The 19,135-nt window shown below is 39.9% G+C and overlaps 1 protein-coding gene across 1 annotated transcript in view; it reads right to left on the bottom strand.

Moving 5' to 3' along the window:
* The window catches only part of SYNE1 (spectrin repeat containing nuclear envelope protein 1), a 288,590-nt gene extending 270,902 nt beyond the window's left edge, over positions 1-17,688 (bottom strand). Inside the window, exons 1-2 of the mRNA XM_066546958.1 lie at positions 17,666-17,688; positions 8,668-8,933 (exon numbers count right to left, since the gene is read on the bottom strand). Coding sequence (XP_066403055.1) covers positions 8,668-8,731 — 64 coding nt within the window. The 5' untranslated portion in view covers positions 8,732-8,933; positions 17,666-17,688. The remainder of the gene's footprint in view (positions 1-8,667; positions 8,934-17,665) is intronic.
* Between the last annotated feature and the right edge of the window lie 1,447 nt (positions 17,689-19,135).

Genomic DNA, 19,135 nt, shown 5'->3' with positions numbered 1-19,135 from the left:
TATGTCTTGGCAAATGAGACAATAGAAACCCTGGCCAAAACAAACAGAATAAAGAGATAGGTCTTTACACAGGCTCAACTGTAATAATTTACTTGAATTTCCTTGGGAGAATGAAAGCACAGTCCAAAAGTGAATTTACTACAAATTACCATAAATTCTTATAAACAGAAAATCTGAGAACAAAGAGCTCCATTCCTAAGTAGGATTTTTTTTTCTACTATATATAAGTCACTGCAAGCAAGTAAATATTCTTCTTTGCTACACTGGTTTGGCCACAAATAATGTTGAATACTGCTCTTGCATGTAGAGTTGGGGATTTTTTTTCCCTCCAAGACCGGAAAGCTAACAGTAATACTCTTCACGTACAATTGCTGTTGTAGTTCATTCTGTTCACCTTATGGAAAGAAGATTTTTTCCTCTGTTTTAATGAGCTTAAGATAAAGTCTTTACAGAACAGCTGCTGCATTGACAAGGTCTGTGGCTTTCTCACAATAGCACCCTAAGTAAAGACTTACAGGAACTCCACACTGTACAGTGAGGACACTGTGCCCACCCAGGCACACCGATGGTGACTCCCAAGCAAGCTGGTGGAGGTAGGACAGGCTAAGCAGTTCTGGCAAGATACATGAGCTGGTCTCTAATAGTGAGGGACAGAAAGCAAGGGAACATTTTACTACATTTGTACAGGGCTTTGGCATCTCTCTAAGGCGATGATGAATTTTCCCAGAATTATACTGGCATAGCTAAAGCTCAGTGATTTGGATAAACTAAATCTCAACTCTCGTTTAGCAGCAATGTCTAAGTGGGTAAAAGGTGGTATTAAATGTTCTAGATGTATCTCTTATCTGGGTGAATACAAGAGTCTTCAGCTTAGAGATTTACAGGTTTTGCAGGGTTGTGTCACAAGCCTAACAGTGTTACAACAAGATTACATACATTCTCCATAGTCACTTAAACCAATGTACATCAGGGAGGGCATAATCCTCTTAAAAGTATAAAAGACTATGTAACAAATACTGAAAAGTAATTACATAAAATCTAGTGAAATTACAGTAAAAGAATATTCACAAATGACATCTCTTAATATATTAATGTTTATGTTCCAAGTAATGAAGCTCAAAAAGATATTTCACAGCGATCTCTGTTAACAACAATGACTCCTCAGCAGGGAAAGCATGAAAGGCAGATAAACCAGAGAGAGAGGGAGAGAAGGTACGAGCTCTTGGCCCCCAGGCCAAGCTGTGTGGGGGTTGAGCTGGAGCCCAAGAATTGTCCTCACTGTGCGGTAACTCAGCATTTCTCCTCCTTACCTGGAAGCTGCTTACCCTGAAACATCAAGCTGCTTTTCTGCTACTTCCCTAACCATTCTGATATTGAATTACTGAGAACTTAAAATAAATCAGGATCTCTTTCAAAATACAGGATGTAGGCTAGTTTTTTAAAGTTAGTCCCAGTTTCTTTACACCCCTTGTGCAAAGAACATTGTACATGGAGTAGCCCCAATTTAAAGTCTATAAAAAATTAGAATAATAAAACTTACACCCCAAATTACTAGCAATCAGAATTTGAATTTTAAATATAGCTGTGCAATTAGCAGTCAGTCATAACTAGTATTAAAATGTAATAACATCTTTCAAACATCTCTTTTAATTCACCATGAAGACATCAATTCCAAAGAGCTAGAGAGGGGGGTTTTGATGGGTTTTCTTTCTTTCTTTCTTGACTACTGGATTCTTAATAAATCATTGGAACTTCCCTCATAAAGGTCCTTCTCATATTGGATGAAAGACAGAACAAGTAGCCTGTTTTCTTGCACCCAGTAATAGACGATTCCCCTGGATACATACAACTGCCAACTAAAAACCTCAGTGTGGGTCTAAAATTAGAACTCAGTGATATGAGTCACAAGGAGAAGCTTTGTGATAGAAATGAGGATATTTTTAAGCAAATGCAGCCTAAAGTGCAAAATAAAAATGGCATTCTATAAAAAAGTCTGCGGAATAAATTACTAGTAACTGTTACATATTAATTTTCATTTATGTGTTTTTTTCTACCTGCAAGTATATTCTTTAAAGTATATTATCATCCTGGTAAAGAAAGATGGTGAAGCTTTTAAATTCTACAAACGGGCAAAACATGATTACAGCAAAATTGTAAAAAAACCAAAAAATTTCTCATGGAAATATTTTGCCTTTATGTTACAGAAGTCTGTACATCAGTGTAAAAGCATGATCAGCAGTAGTTCATATACAAAACTATGTTAATCCCTATTTATTAGTAACAAGAGGCATGTCCTCCTGCCTTTTTCACTTTTTCTGAAAAAACAACAAATGTGGCATTCCAAAAGGGAGCCATTGTCATCACCATTATTTATGGTGATGACAATAAGCTATGTTCAAATTTAATAACACACCAAAATATGTTGTAGGAAGGTATTACAGCACAGCTCTGAGGAAATAAAGTTTAATTTTTCAAGCCTGCAGTGTATATAATAGAAATAGGAAATCACAAACTGTAAGTTGTTGTATTAGAAAACTGATAAGTTGTCTAACCTGCATTAAAATATGTCATCAAAATATTTTGAATCTATTCTGCTTCTTGATACCCCCAACCCAAAAATAACTGTCTAGCAGCCTGTCAGAATAGAGGGGGCACTCACAAAAATAAACACTGCAATATTTTCCTTCTCAAAATCTCTATCTTCACTAAACCATCAAAATTGACACATAATTGTCCCTATTTAGACTTCCTGAAATATGTTTTTTCACACCAGTAACAAATATGGCAGATGTTATTTTGAGACAAAATCTTAACTGAAAACAGTTTTTGAGCCTCAGATAACATTTTATCAAAACCAAAATTAAACAGCTGCAGTGTGGATGCCTACATACAAACTTGTCAAATCATAGTGAGCAGCAAGAGCTGCTAAAGACAGTTCATGTAAAAGAAAACTTGCCTGACATGTTTTGGATATCCACTATATTTAAGACACAGCATTTAAACCACTATCTATAAAATTGTCCAAAGAAGATTTTCCTCTTGCATTTTGCCTCCTACATTTTGTGCAATGAATCTGGTCAGTGTTTTAATAGTAGCATAGGTGAAGAATTTCAATTTTTGAATTGTGTTTCTTCACATCCAAATGAAAGCAATCTCACTGACGTGATGAGACACCACCACATCAGCCATTTTCTGCCCTAAATATATCCTTTATCTCAGATGAAAATTGGAAAAAGATATTGTTTTTTCCTTAAAAAGCAACTCAAATGCAAATATATATATATGCAATTTATATCACCTGTGTGATTATTAGTGCTTTGTGTCCTAGTTGACTAACCAAATGGAAAGAGGAGAACAGATTGTTTTAACAACCTGTGGAAACAGTAATAATCAAAAGTAAGAGCAAGAAAAAAAAAAGTAATTAGGAATATGTTGATTTACATTGCTGTTTTGTGGTCAAAGCAGTAGAAAAAATGTAAGCAAAGAGATGGCAACATTAACTTTATATAAATTTCTAAAAATTTACTTTAAATCACTAACTTGAAATTTATTAATGAAGAAAAACCATCTAAAAATAAGAATACAGGACCATGCCTCACTAAAATACACTCTGCATTTCACATACTGCCCCAGGACTGCATTCTCATTGAAGAGAACACAAAGTGAAAGCTAACTGTAGTTAAAAAAAAAAGGCAGCATATGTTTTTTTCCACTGAGATACTTATTGCACCATATGTCAAAACAGTCTAACTATATGACAAAATATTCTAATATAACATGATGCCTAAATTCAGTTCATACTTTAGTCATTTGTACTACTAGTGAAATGTTTTGATCATATCCTTTCCCCCATGTTTTTGCAATACCTACAGATAGTTCAGAACTTTTCTCTACCAGGAATACATCAGATTATTACCATCACATACCTGGGTCAGAAAAAATCTGAAGTGCATCCTCACTGAACTTGTTTGCATATGGATAAACCAAAATTAAATACTTCTAAAAATTATGATATTATCAAAAAGTAACTACTATTTTACTTGAATATCTCTATCCTTTTAACATGTTTTTGTTGCAGTAGATGAAAACACTGGTTTTACCCTTTAATGATCTTCTTTTCAGCTATGATGGTAGGGTTTTTTCAGCTGTCTTAACCTTCACACAAAAACCTAGTATTTCAGGATTTTGCTCTGAAATAGCATTAACTTAAATTTTCTCACACTGAAAAAATAATAAAAAAGAGACTGAAATCCTGCTTGTTTTTCTCTTGTTAAGTAACATGTGAGCTGCAATGTTATTTAGATTCCCAATTCACCATTTAGATTTACTTGACCTTTGGATCATAGAGGTCATACCAGTCAAAAGAGTCAAAAGTGCTTCTTTTCCCTTAACACACCACCAGTGAGTAATGGATTGCCTTAGATACAAGATTTTCTCACCTGACAGATTAATAATTTACATTTTTTATAATTCCAGAAAAATCCAAGAAAGATGCAGGAAACAAACTGGGACATTCTAGATAGTGAAAGACGGCAAGGAAAAAGCATCAGCATGACTACATGGAAACAGTACATACAAGGAAACTGGATAGAAGGAAACCTTGACCAGAGTAGTGTTTGTAATACAGGGATAAAACTCAATTGTGCAAAGATGTGCAGCATGCCCTTCCAGATCAAGCACTCCTTTTCAATTTTGCTGACGTTTACAAACGTGATCTTGCACTTTGGTTTTGCCAACAATAAAATGATAAGCAGCACTGAAGGAGGGACACTGCCTTTTTCCCAGGAGCTCACTTGGCCTCTACAAACCAAGTCCTAGACCTCAGGTCAAAGGTAAGAAGAAGAAGAGTACGGGTGAAAACAAAGTTTGGAATGTGCATGCAGTGAAGCAAGGTACGTGTTAAATCACCCTAGGTTAATGTTAAACCGTGGCTCTTGGCACTGTTGACTTAGAGAGAAAAACAGAGGAAAACACCAAAGGTACACATTAACAAAGAGCCTATCAGCTAAACAGGAAAAAAACTCATACTGTTTAGTTAATGGCTGCTGGTATGGAAAAGAAATGCTAGGCTGTAAAAAAGGAAGGAAAAGAAGAGCCAAACTTAAGGCAAAGAGGATGGGGGCAAGAAAGGAAGGACAATCCAGGAGAAAAACAAACCCACAACATTCTGTGAACAGTGCTAATGTAATGAAGGCATAAAACTACAGAAGATGATAGCCATTTGTATGTAATTTTACATAAAATAAGGACTGGGCTTGAAGCTAATTTGACCTGCCTGTATTGAAGCTTTTCTGTGTGGTACTAGAACCATGTCTCCTTTCCAGCATGGTTAGTTTTCATGTATGATCATGTTGCTTGCTTTCCCACCTTAGTTTTTCCTACATGATGAAGTGTCTCTAAGTGACTTTACAAAACCCCAAAATACCCACAATCTAAAGTGTGTTTAAGAGCCTAATAAGAACAGTGGTGAAATCCAGAAGAAATTAAAGATTTTTCTTCAGAACAGCATTAGCATGACTGCAGTTTGCCTTTAACAGTGCATACTAACAGAAAATACTTCATTTCATTGTGGCAGAGTTTGCAAATTCGTAAGAGATTTACCAGCCTGTCCTCCAGCACTCTTTGGTTTGATATTTGTAGCTATCAAAGATGCTTTAAGAATCTTTAGTGTACAGTTACAATGCCAGTGAACTTGCACTTCCTGTAGGCTAAGGAGCAGTGCTTTTTGCCAACTGGCTTTAATTCCCAGAGTAGTCCAAAAACCAGTCCCAGGAATGTAATTCATATTGATGGTGTATACCAGTTCTGCTCAGGTTTTATGGGCGCTTTTATAATGTGAACAACTAGGAAGCATAAGGTACTGTACAAAACCTAGAATTAGCAAGTTTGTCTTGGCTGTTTGTTCCAGGTGAATTTCTGAGACAGTGATACACAATGTTATTCAAAAACTCTCTATATGTACAGAGTGTATTGCAAGTATCATAATTACCAAGGGGAAGTGGCTGGAAATATTTATATTTAAAAACCCAAATTAACAAATAAAAAAATCCAACCAACACAGAATCAACTTTGTTTCTCTCTGACAGATTTTAGGAGAGCATATAGAGTTGTGTGCACTAAAAGTGAGTACAGCAGATATTTCAGAACTGGTGTTGAGAATCCCAGTGAAGAGTGGCATTTTTCTGGTATTTCCTACGCTCTCCCACCACAAGCGCTCACTGGAAACCCGTGAGGCACATTTGAGAACAATGTGGAGGAGGGAGCACAGCTTGCTTTACCTCTCAGTGCTGATGAATTTCCAGCACTGACATCTTGCAGCGCTGTCTAAGCAGTATCACACAAGAACTCTCCTGCCTCAGCTTACAGCCAGGTACAAAAATAGGTGTTGTAAAGCACAACTACTGCTCTGCACTGAGTGAGGATCCCCCAAACCAGTGCCATTCCTGTTACACCTCGAATGCTGTCAGTTCCACTCTCACCTTGAGCTGTGCACCTGGCTCTGCACTGACTCTGGGCTGCCACACAAACACACCAAGAAATATCTCTGTGCTCCTATGCCCATCTACTCCAATTTCAGCTGACTGTAATTTCTGAAAGGTGGAGAAACCTCAATACACAAGGGCCTCGGTAGTCGCAGTGCAGACTGCCTGCTCATCCATAATGCAGAACTACAGACTAAAAAAAGATTTAGGCTCCAAGCACTCTAGCTTTGGCACAGGTGATTTATTGAAATAGTGCATCTGCAGCAAAACTCAGATCCCATCAATACCAAGCAGAGCTGATTTCATCTGAGAAGCAAATAATCCAGTTACAGGTACAACTTGAAATTAACTGCAATGCCAAATTTCCCTTTAGTTCATATGTTTTCTTTTCAAATGTCTTCACTTCAGAATTCATGTAACTATTTTTGCGTAATTTCCAAAAATAAAATAATATAAAAACATTATAGCACACTGAACTATGTATCAGATTTCAGCAGAGCCAAATATATAAAGTGTAAAAAATCCCAAAATGCAAATGAACAGAACAGCCATTTTGTCAGCAACAGCTTTTCAGATGTTTAGGAAGCTAGCACATAACAGTCTGATAATTAATGGCCCCCACGCTCTGTAAATACCTTCTGCAGCATCCTCCTTATACATTGCTTCAGAGTACCAACCTGGATAATCCTCCCTGAACATGGCTCATCTCCCTGCTGCTTTCTTTTTCAATATGTCCCCATAATTTTGAGTACATTTCTCTCATGCATTTCTTCATATTCGTCAGAAGGTCTCACAGGTTCATAATTATTTCATTTCTTCTTCAAGTCTCTCAGTATTTTTTTTCTAGAATACCTACTAAGAACATGAGCTCATACAAATGTATAGTATCCTATACACACTGTGATGTACACACACTGTGTCCCAAGACCCCTGCCTGCTCTGTGGGCAAGGCTGCCTCACTGTGCCCTTGCAGAGTCTCATTCAAATCTACCTGGAGGGTCTCAGTCTAATGCTTAATTAAACCATAAATCCTCTGAGCACAAAATATTTCCTCACTCAATGTTTGTTGGCACTTTGAACAGGTGTCCAACATTGTGGCTTAAGAATTAGCAGACATAAAAGCAGAATGGGAACATTTAGTAAATGCACAAAAGGCTGAAGAAAATCAAGAAGAACCATGTTGGAATTGATGAAGTGCTGTAGCAGGCCTGAATAGAACATACTCTTCCATTTATCTACTGAGGCTACATGGAAATCATTGGTACTAGTAGTAGCTGGTGACTGGGAAGCTAAGTTCAGATCTCCTGAACCGAAAAACAATAAATGGAAGGAAAACCCACGAGGAGATTAAGCTTCCAGATTTAGAGGATGCAGAAGGGGGTATCAAAGGTTCTGTGCATACAAGCTTTTGTTGAAGTCAGAGGAAACTAGTCTGTAGAGGAAAGAAGGCCAGGGATTTATGATTGAGTTTAAAAGTTAATAGGAGTGAAATCTACAGCAGCACTGACAATTTGTTTCTAGTCAATATCATTATTTGAATTTAAGAAAAAATTCAAATGCAATCCTTCAGCAGCAGTTAGATGTATAACTTCTAAGAAAACACAACAAATTTATTTAGTAATGCTATATTATAGGAACATAAAACCATAATGAATACTCAAAGAATATTGCAAAGACATCCTGTGATGTGTTATCTAAAAGGTCATCAACTTCAGGACTAATAATAAGCTCACTGAGCTATGAACTCTTCAATGCTTAACAATATAATAATTCACAGTCCTCATTGCTAGAATAATAAATATTAGTTTATCAGTAGAAAATATCTACCAGATGACTTTGTAGGTGAGAAAAGGATGAATATAATTTCTATTCTCTTTTCTATGAGAAACCTGATACACACATCAGATAACTCGAGGGAAACAGAACCAAAACCAGTCTCATAAGCTTCAATTCAGTGTACTGTCCCATGTTCATGTCAACTGCTTTGAACCATCACTGCTAATGCTATGCCAAAGGAGACATATAATCACAGCCCTTTGTATATACTAGAATCACATCCCATAGAGAAGTTGAGAACAGTTACTAAACTTCAGAGATATTGTTCTGACTGTTCAGTATAGTAGAAAATAGGAACTTGCATTTACAAGGGCGGGGCAGAGAGTGCCAGCCCACGTCAGTCCCTTACCTTGAAGCCGTTGCATGACATTGGCAATGTCTCTGGATCTTGCCACCAGTCGGGATGAAGCCATGATCTCTTTGCAGCGAGTCCACTTTCCCTAACAGAATTCTCCCTCCAAGCTGTGAAGCTCAGTGAGATGAGGATCTCGGACAGTTTCCTTTTAGCGTTCAACCCTCAGCCGTGGCAGAGCATCCCCGGGCCAGTCAGACACCTCCAGTCCAATGCTGGCCCCCATAGGGCCGGGGCAAGGCAATGGTAAACAACTTCAACACCTGAGAAAAAAAGTACCAAAGTTTAGAAGAAACTTTCACCAGCTCTGAAAAACTAAGGAGTTTGAGTTTTAATGGCTATGTTAACAGGTAAAGGGTTTATGTTTTAGCAGTACGTCCCAACCAGAAATATAATTAATGCTGAAAGCTTGCTTGGAATCATCAAGCAGAGTGAAGCTTCAAAAACAAATCATTAAACACAACTGGCAATGCACCAGACATCAATGCTTTCCCGAGGATGCTTGTGGATATTTTTTAGAAATAAGAAAAATGTTATACTTATTAAAAGTAATGCTGTAATACTTTTTAACATAGAGACTATTAAGCTTAAAAGAAAAACAAAACCACTTGTAAAAATCCAAAAACTGTACAGCTCTCATTCTATTTCACCACTGTAGGAAGGAGCATGTACAGAAGCTCATTGGTCAGGATAACTCCTAACTCCACTTGACAATGTGGTCTATTTTGAAATATTGAGATTAATATACTTCATTATTAAATACAGTTGTATTTATATATTTTTTTTTTTTGTATAATGATGCTATCTTTTGTGTCATTTAACATCAAAAGCTGTGAACTAGAACTGCTACATGAACACTGCTACAATTCTGCATCTATAATAAAAATCTATGTGACTATAAATCTGGTCTAAAAATAACCTAATTAGATTCTTCAGATAATGCTATCAATGAGTTCTTATCTTCTGAGGACCAAGTGCATGTATGTATGCAGTGATTTTCCTGATAAGAAATGTACAGACACCAAGAATAATTGGATTCATACCATACACTCTGGGTGCACCCCAAATTCAAGATGATATGCAGCTGATCAATATCACAAATGTGAGTGGGTTCGTGTTGTGCACTTTCCTCTCTTCCTGGCCCCAAGGTCTGTCAGAGAATAGAGTCCTCCATTATCAGAAAAGCCTTTAGGCTGCACAGCTTCAGGCACGATGAACTGTCCCAAAGGAGCTGTGTCAACATGTAAGGGCAGCCAGAGGAAATGATATTTCAACATTTCCTTTTCTAACCTTCAAACCATGCCTGACCCAAGGCACATCCTGCTTTCCCTCTTATTTATGTCTTTTATTGTATGTCTACCTTGTATTTTACAGACCTAAATGCTGCTCAGATGAGCAGCCCCAAGCTGGCTTTAGATCAGTGGAGGTGAGGGAAGCACACTTCTGATGGGCCACATGGCAGAAGAGATTGCAAAGTCCACCCATGTCTTTGGGCTGTTCTCTTGCACGCCATGGCCCCCGTGGTGCTAATACCTACTCCAGACACACTGCTGCTATTTTTACATATGTCTACACTTCACATGACACCTGGATGCTCATATATGTGCAGACACATGTGTGTCTGCTCTTTCCTTTAAGGGCCTTCTCCCCTCCATAGCCCTTCCCACCTTCCAGGCTTTGCCCCACACACTTCTTGGGGTGCACAGGGACTCTGCCTATCAGTTACCACTTCCCAAGCATGGAGAGGCACCCTGGCAGGAGCCTCATGCTTGTGTCAACCAGGCATGAGAAGGTGACACCAACGCAACACTGGCTTGGGCTGATGGTCCCCTGGTGTTGCGAAATCCCTGCAGAGAGCATCAGCAACAGCACACCAAATAGTGCCTGACTGAGTGGATGGGGAGCAGGAGGAGAATTTCTGTTTCTTGTGCTCACACATGACAGCTTGGTGAACTTTGCTTCCACTGCAATATTTAAATGAAACATCAACTTTCCTAACCTCATCCAAACCAGAATATTTGTAACACAGTGGGTTACATGTAGCCTTGTTTCTGCAGCAGTGGCACTACTAGCATTTTGAGCAATACTGTAAGCTGGGTACAGCCACTTCTGCTAGCAAGCTGCTAGACTAATTTATGGGCAGGGATAAGGGGCCTCATCTGATTGGGCTTTTGGCTAACAGCAGTAACAATATCAGAACACCAGTTTCACTCACACTGTGACAGAGCTGGCATAAATCAGCTGTACATGAGCAGATTTACAGGAGCTGTGGAACATGCTGATCCAAGTCCAAGTTAAGAGAGTCTGGAAAAGTGTTATGAAGATGTATGTTCAATATACTCATACAGCAGGCTGAGTCACTGTGCACAATAAATGGCAGACTTGCAATTAATAATTTATTTAGCTGATATTAAATTATATGCTGCATAAGAAGAATGTGAGCTTCTAAATATGGCTGCTCATTCAAAATCTCCTTTGCAAACAGTGGGAATTAACTCATTTAAAGGTGACACTAAGTACAGGTAGGAAGGAATGATTCTCATGTGCCTAGTCACCTCCACAGGCAGAAAAGCACAGCTCAGAACACAGCAAAACACCAGCAGAACAGATGAAACAAAGCTTCATGCACCCTTCTCACCTCTCTTTTACAGAAGAGAAAATGTTCTGTTTCACAGACAAAAAATCCTATGTGGACAGTCACATGTTCAATGTAATGTAGAACAGGATTTTTTCATGGCTTTTACAAATACTTAAAGCCATCAAGAAAATATTTTTTCCTGCTGAAAGGTTACCTTTTTCAGATTTTTAAGCATTAAGATCTTAATTATTTGCACAGTTGCTACACAAAGTAATTTTTAACAAATGGAATGACTTTAAATTTGTGTGTCAGACACAAGGATGTGTCTTCAGATGGATATGTTTTCAAAATACACAGGTTTTTAATAAAGTGCATGGCTTAAATCTTATAAGCCGTCACTTGAAATAAACCTGAAGCTAGCCCTGAATATGAGGTATCCCCATTTTTAGCATTCAACAAGTGATTATTCATTATTAATTATTGGTTGGTTTTTTTTTTTTATCTGAACATACATGGAATCAACACACAAGAGCGAAACAGGGTTTGCATATAAATTAGGTAAATCTTTTATTATGTTTGCCTCTTTTCTGGATTTAATGGAAAAAGTTACACTGACACCATTTTCTTATATTAATATACCAGTACTCTGGATTTAGATGAAAAGAGGAAACATGAACTTCTCTCATATAAGAGCCATTAGGACTTATTAAATTGCAGTTTACAATTCTCTGGATTATTTTGTTCCTCTCTTCAAATGCCAGGAAAGTGAGACATCTGTGCTATGGAAGAAATAAGAAAAACACCGCATCTATTGTGGGTTAACTTTTCTGGGTCCCCTATTTAATCCTCTTTTTCTCATTGTGCTCAGGAGCACTTTAAACTAGAAAAGATATTTTCCTTTTATTGGTAAAACTAGAAGAGCATTGGCAAGACCCGATTGTAATTTATCTTTGAAAGTTTACAAAACATATTAAAGGCAAACAGACCTGCCTGTCAGCAGTGTGGTTCCAGAAAAACAAAGAGACGTCCGCTAGGTGCAGACGACATATGCAACGTGCAACAAGGGCTGAAGATAAACCTGACCAAGAAGAGGTAAACAATTCTCTGACTCCACTTCATGTTGCCACAAATTGCAGATTCCAAATGACCCCACCAGTGGTTCCTTCCAATCTTAACCATTCTGTGATTCCCGGTACACCAGGTTGATGCCACATATAGAAGCCAGGAGAAGAAGCTACTGATGTGAAAGTATGGCTGTACTTGAAAATACTGTTTTAGACTTCTATAAACTCCCATTATAGCACCAGAATAGATAAAGAAACTCCAGATAAACAAGGACAAACAAATAATAAACAAAGATATTGAAGAGAGCAAGAAATAGACAGGGGCAGGCAGTGAAAGGATGTTTCTAATCTGGGACATTTCAAAAAGAGATATTTGAGAGGACAATAAACAGAGTAATAAATTCAAGGAAGTCCTGCAGCTAGAAGACATTTACAAATCAAATGTTACACAGATATAAGAAATACAGTGGAGTAACTAAAATAACCATAGCATATGAACGGAACAGAATGTGAAGAGCAACTGAAATAAGGTCAAGTGCTGGGGTGCCATTATATACTAACAAATAGGCAGGCAGACTTCCCTGGTAAACAAGAGTTGCACAGAACTTATAAAGAGAAAAAAATTCCAGGAAAATAGTTTCCAAGCCTGGTTTACTGCTGCAGTGCTAGAAGTCCACTTTGATCCACAGATTCTGTTTCTGAAACAGAAGAGGTCTTGGAAATGCTGCCAGGTTGATAGACACTACTGGAACAGATGCAATGAGACAGCAGTGAGCCTCCTGCCAGTCAGGAATGACTCACAGAAAGATAGGAACCAGAATTTTCTGGAGGTTATAACTGCGTTTTTAAACACCAAATAGTCAGAAAAACAGCTGGTTTAAGGTTGGCTGTTAGTTGTTAGTGGGAAGAAAATGCTAATCAATAGAAAATAGGTCCAACTAAAGAAGTGATTGACATTGTCCAAAATATTACAAGAATAATCCAAAGCATTTGAGCAGGTTAGGAAATGATCTACAAACACAGTGCTTAAAAAATAAATAAAAGGAAAATCAGCAGAGAAGTCAATTAGACTGAAAAGCACAGTGCCTCCCCTGTGAAGCAGGCTGGGGTTTTCTTTAAATCCAAAGTCTAGCAGCTTTACACCTGTTCAGAACAGAACAAAAACAGATGTAATTGGAAAAGCCATCACTCAGAAATAAGTGGGCAGAAACAGAGCATGAGAAGCGAAGAGCACTGCCATACTGTGTGCCAAATACAGGCTTGAAGAGAGATGTGCTAAAAGACCATCTGAGAAATAAAGACAACAAGCAAATGGGTTTTATCCACATAAGTAAAAAGAAAATAGAAAATAAGACCAAGGGGAGATTAATTTGCTTCAATTAGTATTATACTGATGTTTCCACTGAAGACATTTCTGATAGACAAAGGCTAGACAAAAAACGGAAGCAGCATCTCTTAAATAAACTCAAAGTTAAAAGTAGAAAAACTCAATAAAATTAATTCCAGGATACTGATAACCTGTAGATTACATATTGAGAATCCATTTGTAAATTTATTTGAATACATCTGTCAAGTTGCACTTGATGCCTACTGGATATATAAAATTCAGAGCTAGGATGAAGAAGTGGGGTAGAGTGATCCAACAGGGTTCTTATATTTTCCTCAGAGAAAATGCAGCATCTCCTCACTGATCTTCCAAAATCCAGGCCAACAGAGGAGTCCCTTTGGTAATTTTTTCTGACAGCTGACCTGCAAGTTTGCAGTTGCTCGCTTAAACCCAATGCAGCAGAAGTGTATCAGTGGATACTGGAACTTTCCCAAAGGCAATGGGACATAACTGTGCACCACATAAGATCATGGAAAATGCAGTTTTGGCTCTGAAAGGTGTTTTTGATGGTTGAATACCAACACTGTCAATCTGTGCTTCCTTTCTCTACTGACAAAAAAAATGCATTGAAACAGGAACACTGAAACACAATGTTCTTTCTCACTAACCATCCAACCTCATACTGACGAAATGTGCAGTAACTACCTGGAGGTATGGAAATTTGTTTTTCTTGGGGAATGTGGGGCAGCAGAAAGAGAGATTTAGATCCTTTCTGGAACTCCAGATTATTTTGGTTCATCTAGGTATCCTTAAGCATATCTTGGAGTTGAACAAAAGTTTTTCATTCTGCAGAAGCGTGAAGCTCTTGCAACAGCTATTAATAATTTGCAAGTTCAAGGTAATTTGCACATCTGAAATTTAAATCTATGGCATATATGGCACACAATATTTTACATTTTACCTACCACAGTAGTCCAGTATTTAAAAAATATTTGTAGGATCCTAGTCATGCACATACCTATGCATGTATTTACATTTCAGCAAGTGAGCGTTTTATTATCTACTTTTTATTAGTATTGTTGTAAGATGGATGAAAATCTAATGATGTGATTCTTGTCTTGAAAGCTGTAATTCCATTTGAACAGAAAATACAGACTGTTCTAGGAGAAAATAAAAGGCAGAGACTTGCTTTTTTTAGGAAAATTGGCAGAACATACATTTTTAGATACATGCAAAGAAAGGTCATTCAGACTTATTGATATAAAAATTTAAAGACAGCCTAAACTACAATTTAGTGATCCGGTTATTGAAATTGTGCAGGAATATATTACAGTCATATAGCTGTTGGTAATAGCAGGAGACTGGGATCAGTAGCTCATTACCTTCTGCAAACACAGGATATAATCCTTGCCTAAAAGAGCTTACTATCTGCAGAGACAAAGACAGGGTGAGATTAAGATCAGAGGTCACAATACACAAGCAAATAGGACAGAGTGAAGTTCACATCTGAAGTGTGAGCCACTTAATGGTAGGAGAATTGTTCTGATTTTCTCGTTTAACACTGATGGCACCTAGGAATTCTGTGGCATAACATGACCTATAGCACAAGACCATTGCAGAGGTACATCTGTGGGAGGAAAAATAAAAAGGACCACTAAAATAGAAAACACTGAAGCATCTCAGGAAAGGGTGGGTCAAACCAAGTTTGAGATAAGCAAGAAAGCGTCAGTTCTTTGGTATTCCTGCACATCTCCCAAGCAAGAAACTTTGCCATAAGAATAACTTATAAGCAAGTGGCAGACAACTGCCAAATGAAGGCAAAAGCCGAAACCCCTCTGGTTTTCCCTTTAAATTGTGCCTTTGGGTGAAACAAAGCCAAAAGGCCATTCACTTCAGATGTACACCACTGCTGTTAGTTTTATGACCTCTAAGGAGACACAAGAACTCTAAAGTTTTGTCACTAGCTATGGTATGGAGTAAGTATAAAAACAATTGTTTATGTTTGATACATGTACTTTCTCAATAACTACTGCCAGTAGTTGATAAGAAAAAAATTGAGCCACAGCTGACTTCCTTTAACACAGCATAACTGAGGTGGGTTAATGTGGTGTCTTGTCTGAAGGGTGAATGTATGTACATTCCTCTTGGGACCAAAGCTCTGTAGACCCCCAGCAATCACTGTCACTGTGCTGGCCTTGAAAGGTTCATGCCTTGTTCAGTCCCTCACCCAGGAAGAGCCTCTTCATTGCCAGGAACTCTTACTCTCTCTCCAAATTTAACAGGGTGCTGTTCATTCCCTATGCACCTCTGCCCTCTCTGATCCAGTATCAAACTTAGTTTCTTTGAGCAGTGTGCTGTGTAACTCTGCATGGCTCCTGTGAAGTTCTTAAGTTCCCAAAAAAACATCACTGAGGACTCTCATATTTAATAAAGAGAAAGTAATAGTGCATGAAGGCATACAGTTATTACAAGTTTCTTGTGTCTGTATTAATTACAGCAGTCCAAGTCACTACTGAAACTTATTACAACAGCCTAAAGTAAAAATAGAATAAATTTTTTTTAAATCTCAAACATATTTGGATTCACCTGCAAAATACATAAGCACTGGTATTTTATACTCAGCAACATGGAATTTCCATTGACATACATTATTTCTGAAGTTAATATTAAACAAACAAGCCGAAGCAGACACTATGAACAGGAATTAAAGGAACAGGTGGGAAGTTAGGGATTATTCCTTCTACATTCACATCTAGGGAAGTAGGAATTATTCCTTCTACATTCACATCTAACAGGGTTTGCAAAGATGAGAATTTAATTATTGCAACACGCAGCACCACAGTCATTCTGGAGAGCTCCCTTCTCAGGGCAAAACATCTGTCTGAAACATTCCAAATGGCAATGCCTGACTCTCATCAGAAAAGAAGTAACTCCAAAATTTTAACACTGTACCTCAGAAAGCAGGTTTTTTTCATGTCATTCAGCACACAACAAACATTTACTATAACAAACAAAAAAGCCTTTCTGTTTACCATCCAAAATGATATTGCACCCTATTTTTTTCCTGTCTGGTGGCAATATGTTAACAGCCCATCAGCATTTACAGCTTGGGAGCTGTTTAGTGTTGAAGTGCATGCAAGAATCACAAAAATATTTATCAGAGAGCACGGGGAGCAGACAGCCCATCACTAGTACTACTACAGGAAAGCGTATGCCTGTTAGGAATCCTTCAACAGGCTCCGCACTAGAAGAGTTCTGGCAGGCAGCCAGAAACACCACATACTATTTCCCTACAAGCCACATAGGTATACATCCCTCACAGCCAGACGCACTGGAGTTACCCTCACCATCACACAGACGATTTACATAAGTATTTCCTCATCAAATTCCAATATATGGTCTTTTGTAGCAGGTTACTAACACTCCTTAAAAGCACTTCTCCTCAGCATGAATACGGTTGTCAAAATCCTAGTTAACAACCTTGTCGGTGAGTATTTCAGACGGTCTTACCTCCAAGGAGTTACCACACGAGCCAGGGAACATGTGGGCTCTACGCATCTCTGTCGTGGTGCACTTGTCCTTTTTGCACCATCACTGCGTGGAACCCAGGCTAAAACTGGCTTCCCGGGAGCGCCCATCAATTGTCACATTTCCTTTGGCTTAACTACGTTTTGGCCTGCAGTGTGTGACTGAGCAGAAAACTGGCTATCTCTGCAACACACACGTACGTGCACTTCAGGAGGAGAACCACCACAGCCCTCCGCCGGGTTTGTCCGCTCCGAAAGGGCAAAACCTCAAACCCACCCCGGAACACGGGCAAACTCCGCAACCACGGCACGGAGTTTCGGATTCACTTTAAGACAGGGGGGCAGGAGGCGGCTGGGGAGTAGCCAGCAGAGGCTGCTGCCCCGTGGGACCCCCTTCTTCCCGGCCGCGCTCCAGCCACTCGCGGGCTCACCGAAGCGGCGGCCCCGCCGCACATCCCCAGCCCCGGGGAGCCCCCGGCCCCGCGCCGCCGCTCCTTACCTCAGCCCTGCGCACCGCGCTGCTCCGCGCCTCGGAGCGCCCGGCGCAGCTGCCTGGTTACCGAGCACAACACGCCCGCCGCCCCGCCCCGCGGCGAGGAAGCAGGTGCGGGGGTGGGGAGAGGGCGGGAGCGCGGTGCGTGTGCCCGGGCTGCGTGTGCCAGGATGCGTGTGCCAGGATGCGGGTCCCGCCGGTGCCGGGGGTGCGTGTGCCGTACCCTTGCGGCGCTTGCCGGTGCGCGGCCCCGCCGCCTGCGGGCTGCAGCCTGTGCCCCGGTGCCCGCTGTCCTTGCGCGCATCGCGGGGGGGCCGCGCCCCGCCCCGCCCCGCCGCGGCTGCAGCAGCAGCGGCAAAGCCGGGGCAGCTTGTCCGGGGGCGGCTGCGTTGACCGCGGTGCCAGGGAGTCGTAGGACAAGACACCGGCCTCACCCCCGAAGTGCGTTCTGGCGAGTAGCCGAAATACACCTGAGAACGACTGTATCGAGATGTCGCTGCTAATTACTATTACTTGTTATATTACTATTATTATTATTATTATTTTTGCTGCAATGTAGAGCGTGCTATAGGGCATTACCTTTGGCGTAGGCTCCAGAGCATCATCACGCATAAGGCAGAGAGCTGCACAAGCAAACTGGGACAGCAGCTCTTACATAACAGCAGCAGCAGGACAGAAATATTCAAAGGAGCTGGCAAGACGGTCTGCCACTTTCGAGCTCAGACCACGCTAACCATGCAACAGTGCTTGTGCCCCCAGCATAAAACATGATTCTGCCTCTTCCAAAGACATTTCACAATCCCTGTGACTTAATTTTGCTTTTTCCCTGCTTCATTTTAATTGATACCATTAAGGCTAGCTTCATGCAGGAGACAGAAAGATATTTTTCTGCTTAAGAGATGGATCATCTCTGGTCTGTGTCATTGGGAAAAAAACCCACTCATTTGGAGCTGAAATGGAGAAGTTGAGAGAAGCAGTGCCAATGAACCTCTTAGTTTTCATCGTTTCTGGCAGTGCTGCAGTGATTCTACAACATTAGCATGCAGGGTGTTTACTGAGTGGATGGATAAAATCTGAGTTAGGCAGCAGAGATTACTCAGCATCACCCTGTCCTTTAGCACCAGTCATAGTAACATTGGTGCTACCCTCGTGATATGAACACTTACAATTATGGCACCTATCCCAACACTTTGCAGTTATGGATTGCACACTTGGAGCCAGTGTGGAAGAAGCAGACATACCAGGAGCTACAGCAAGAATTCACGTGAAACTGGGATACACATATCTAGGTCGCCTCCAGCCATCCACAAAAATTACCTCTTTCTGACAATGAGTGTAACCAGGCATATTGGGCCTGAAATTTTTCTCCTTTTGTAGGGTTGTGGATTTTTTGTTTGGTTGGTTTGGGGGGAGGGGGGGGAGGAAGGGGTGGTGTTCTGGGGTCTGGGGTGGGGGGAGGGTGTGCAGGAAGGGAAC

The sequence above is a fragment of the Molothrus aeneus genome, chromosome 3, assembly GCF_037042795.1.
Source record: "Molothrus aeneus isolate 106 chromosome 3, BPBGC_Maene_1.0, whole genome shotgun sequence".
Lineage (NCBI taxonomy): Eukaryota > Metazoa > Chordata > Aves > Passeriformes > Icteridae > Molothrus > Molothrus aeneus.
Note: the sequence above shows the minus strand (reverse complement) of the source record. Positions and strands in the feature narration are given on the sequence as shown.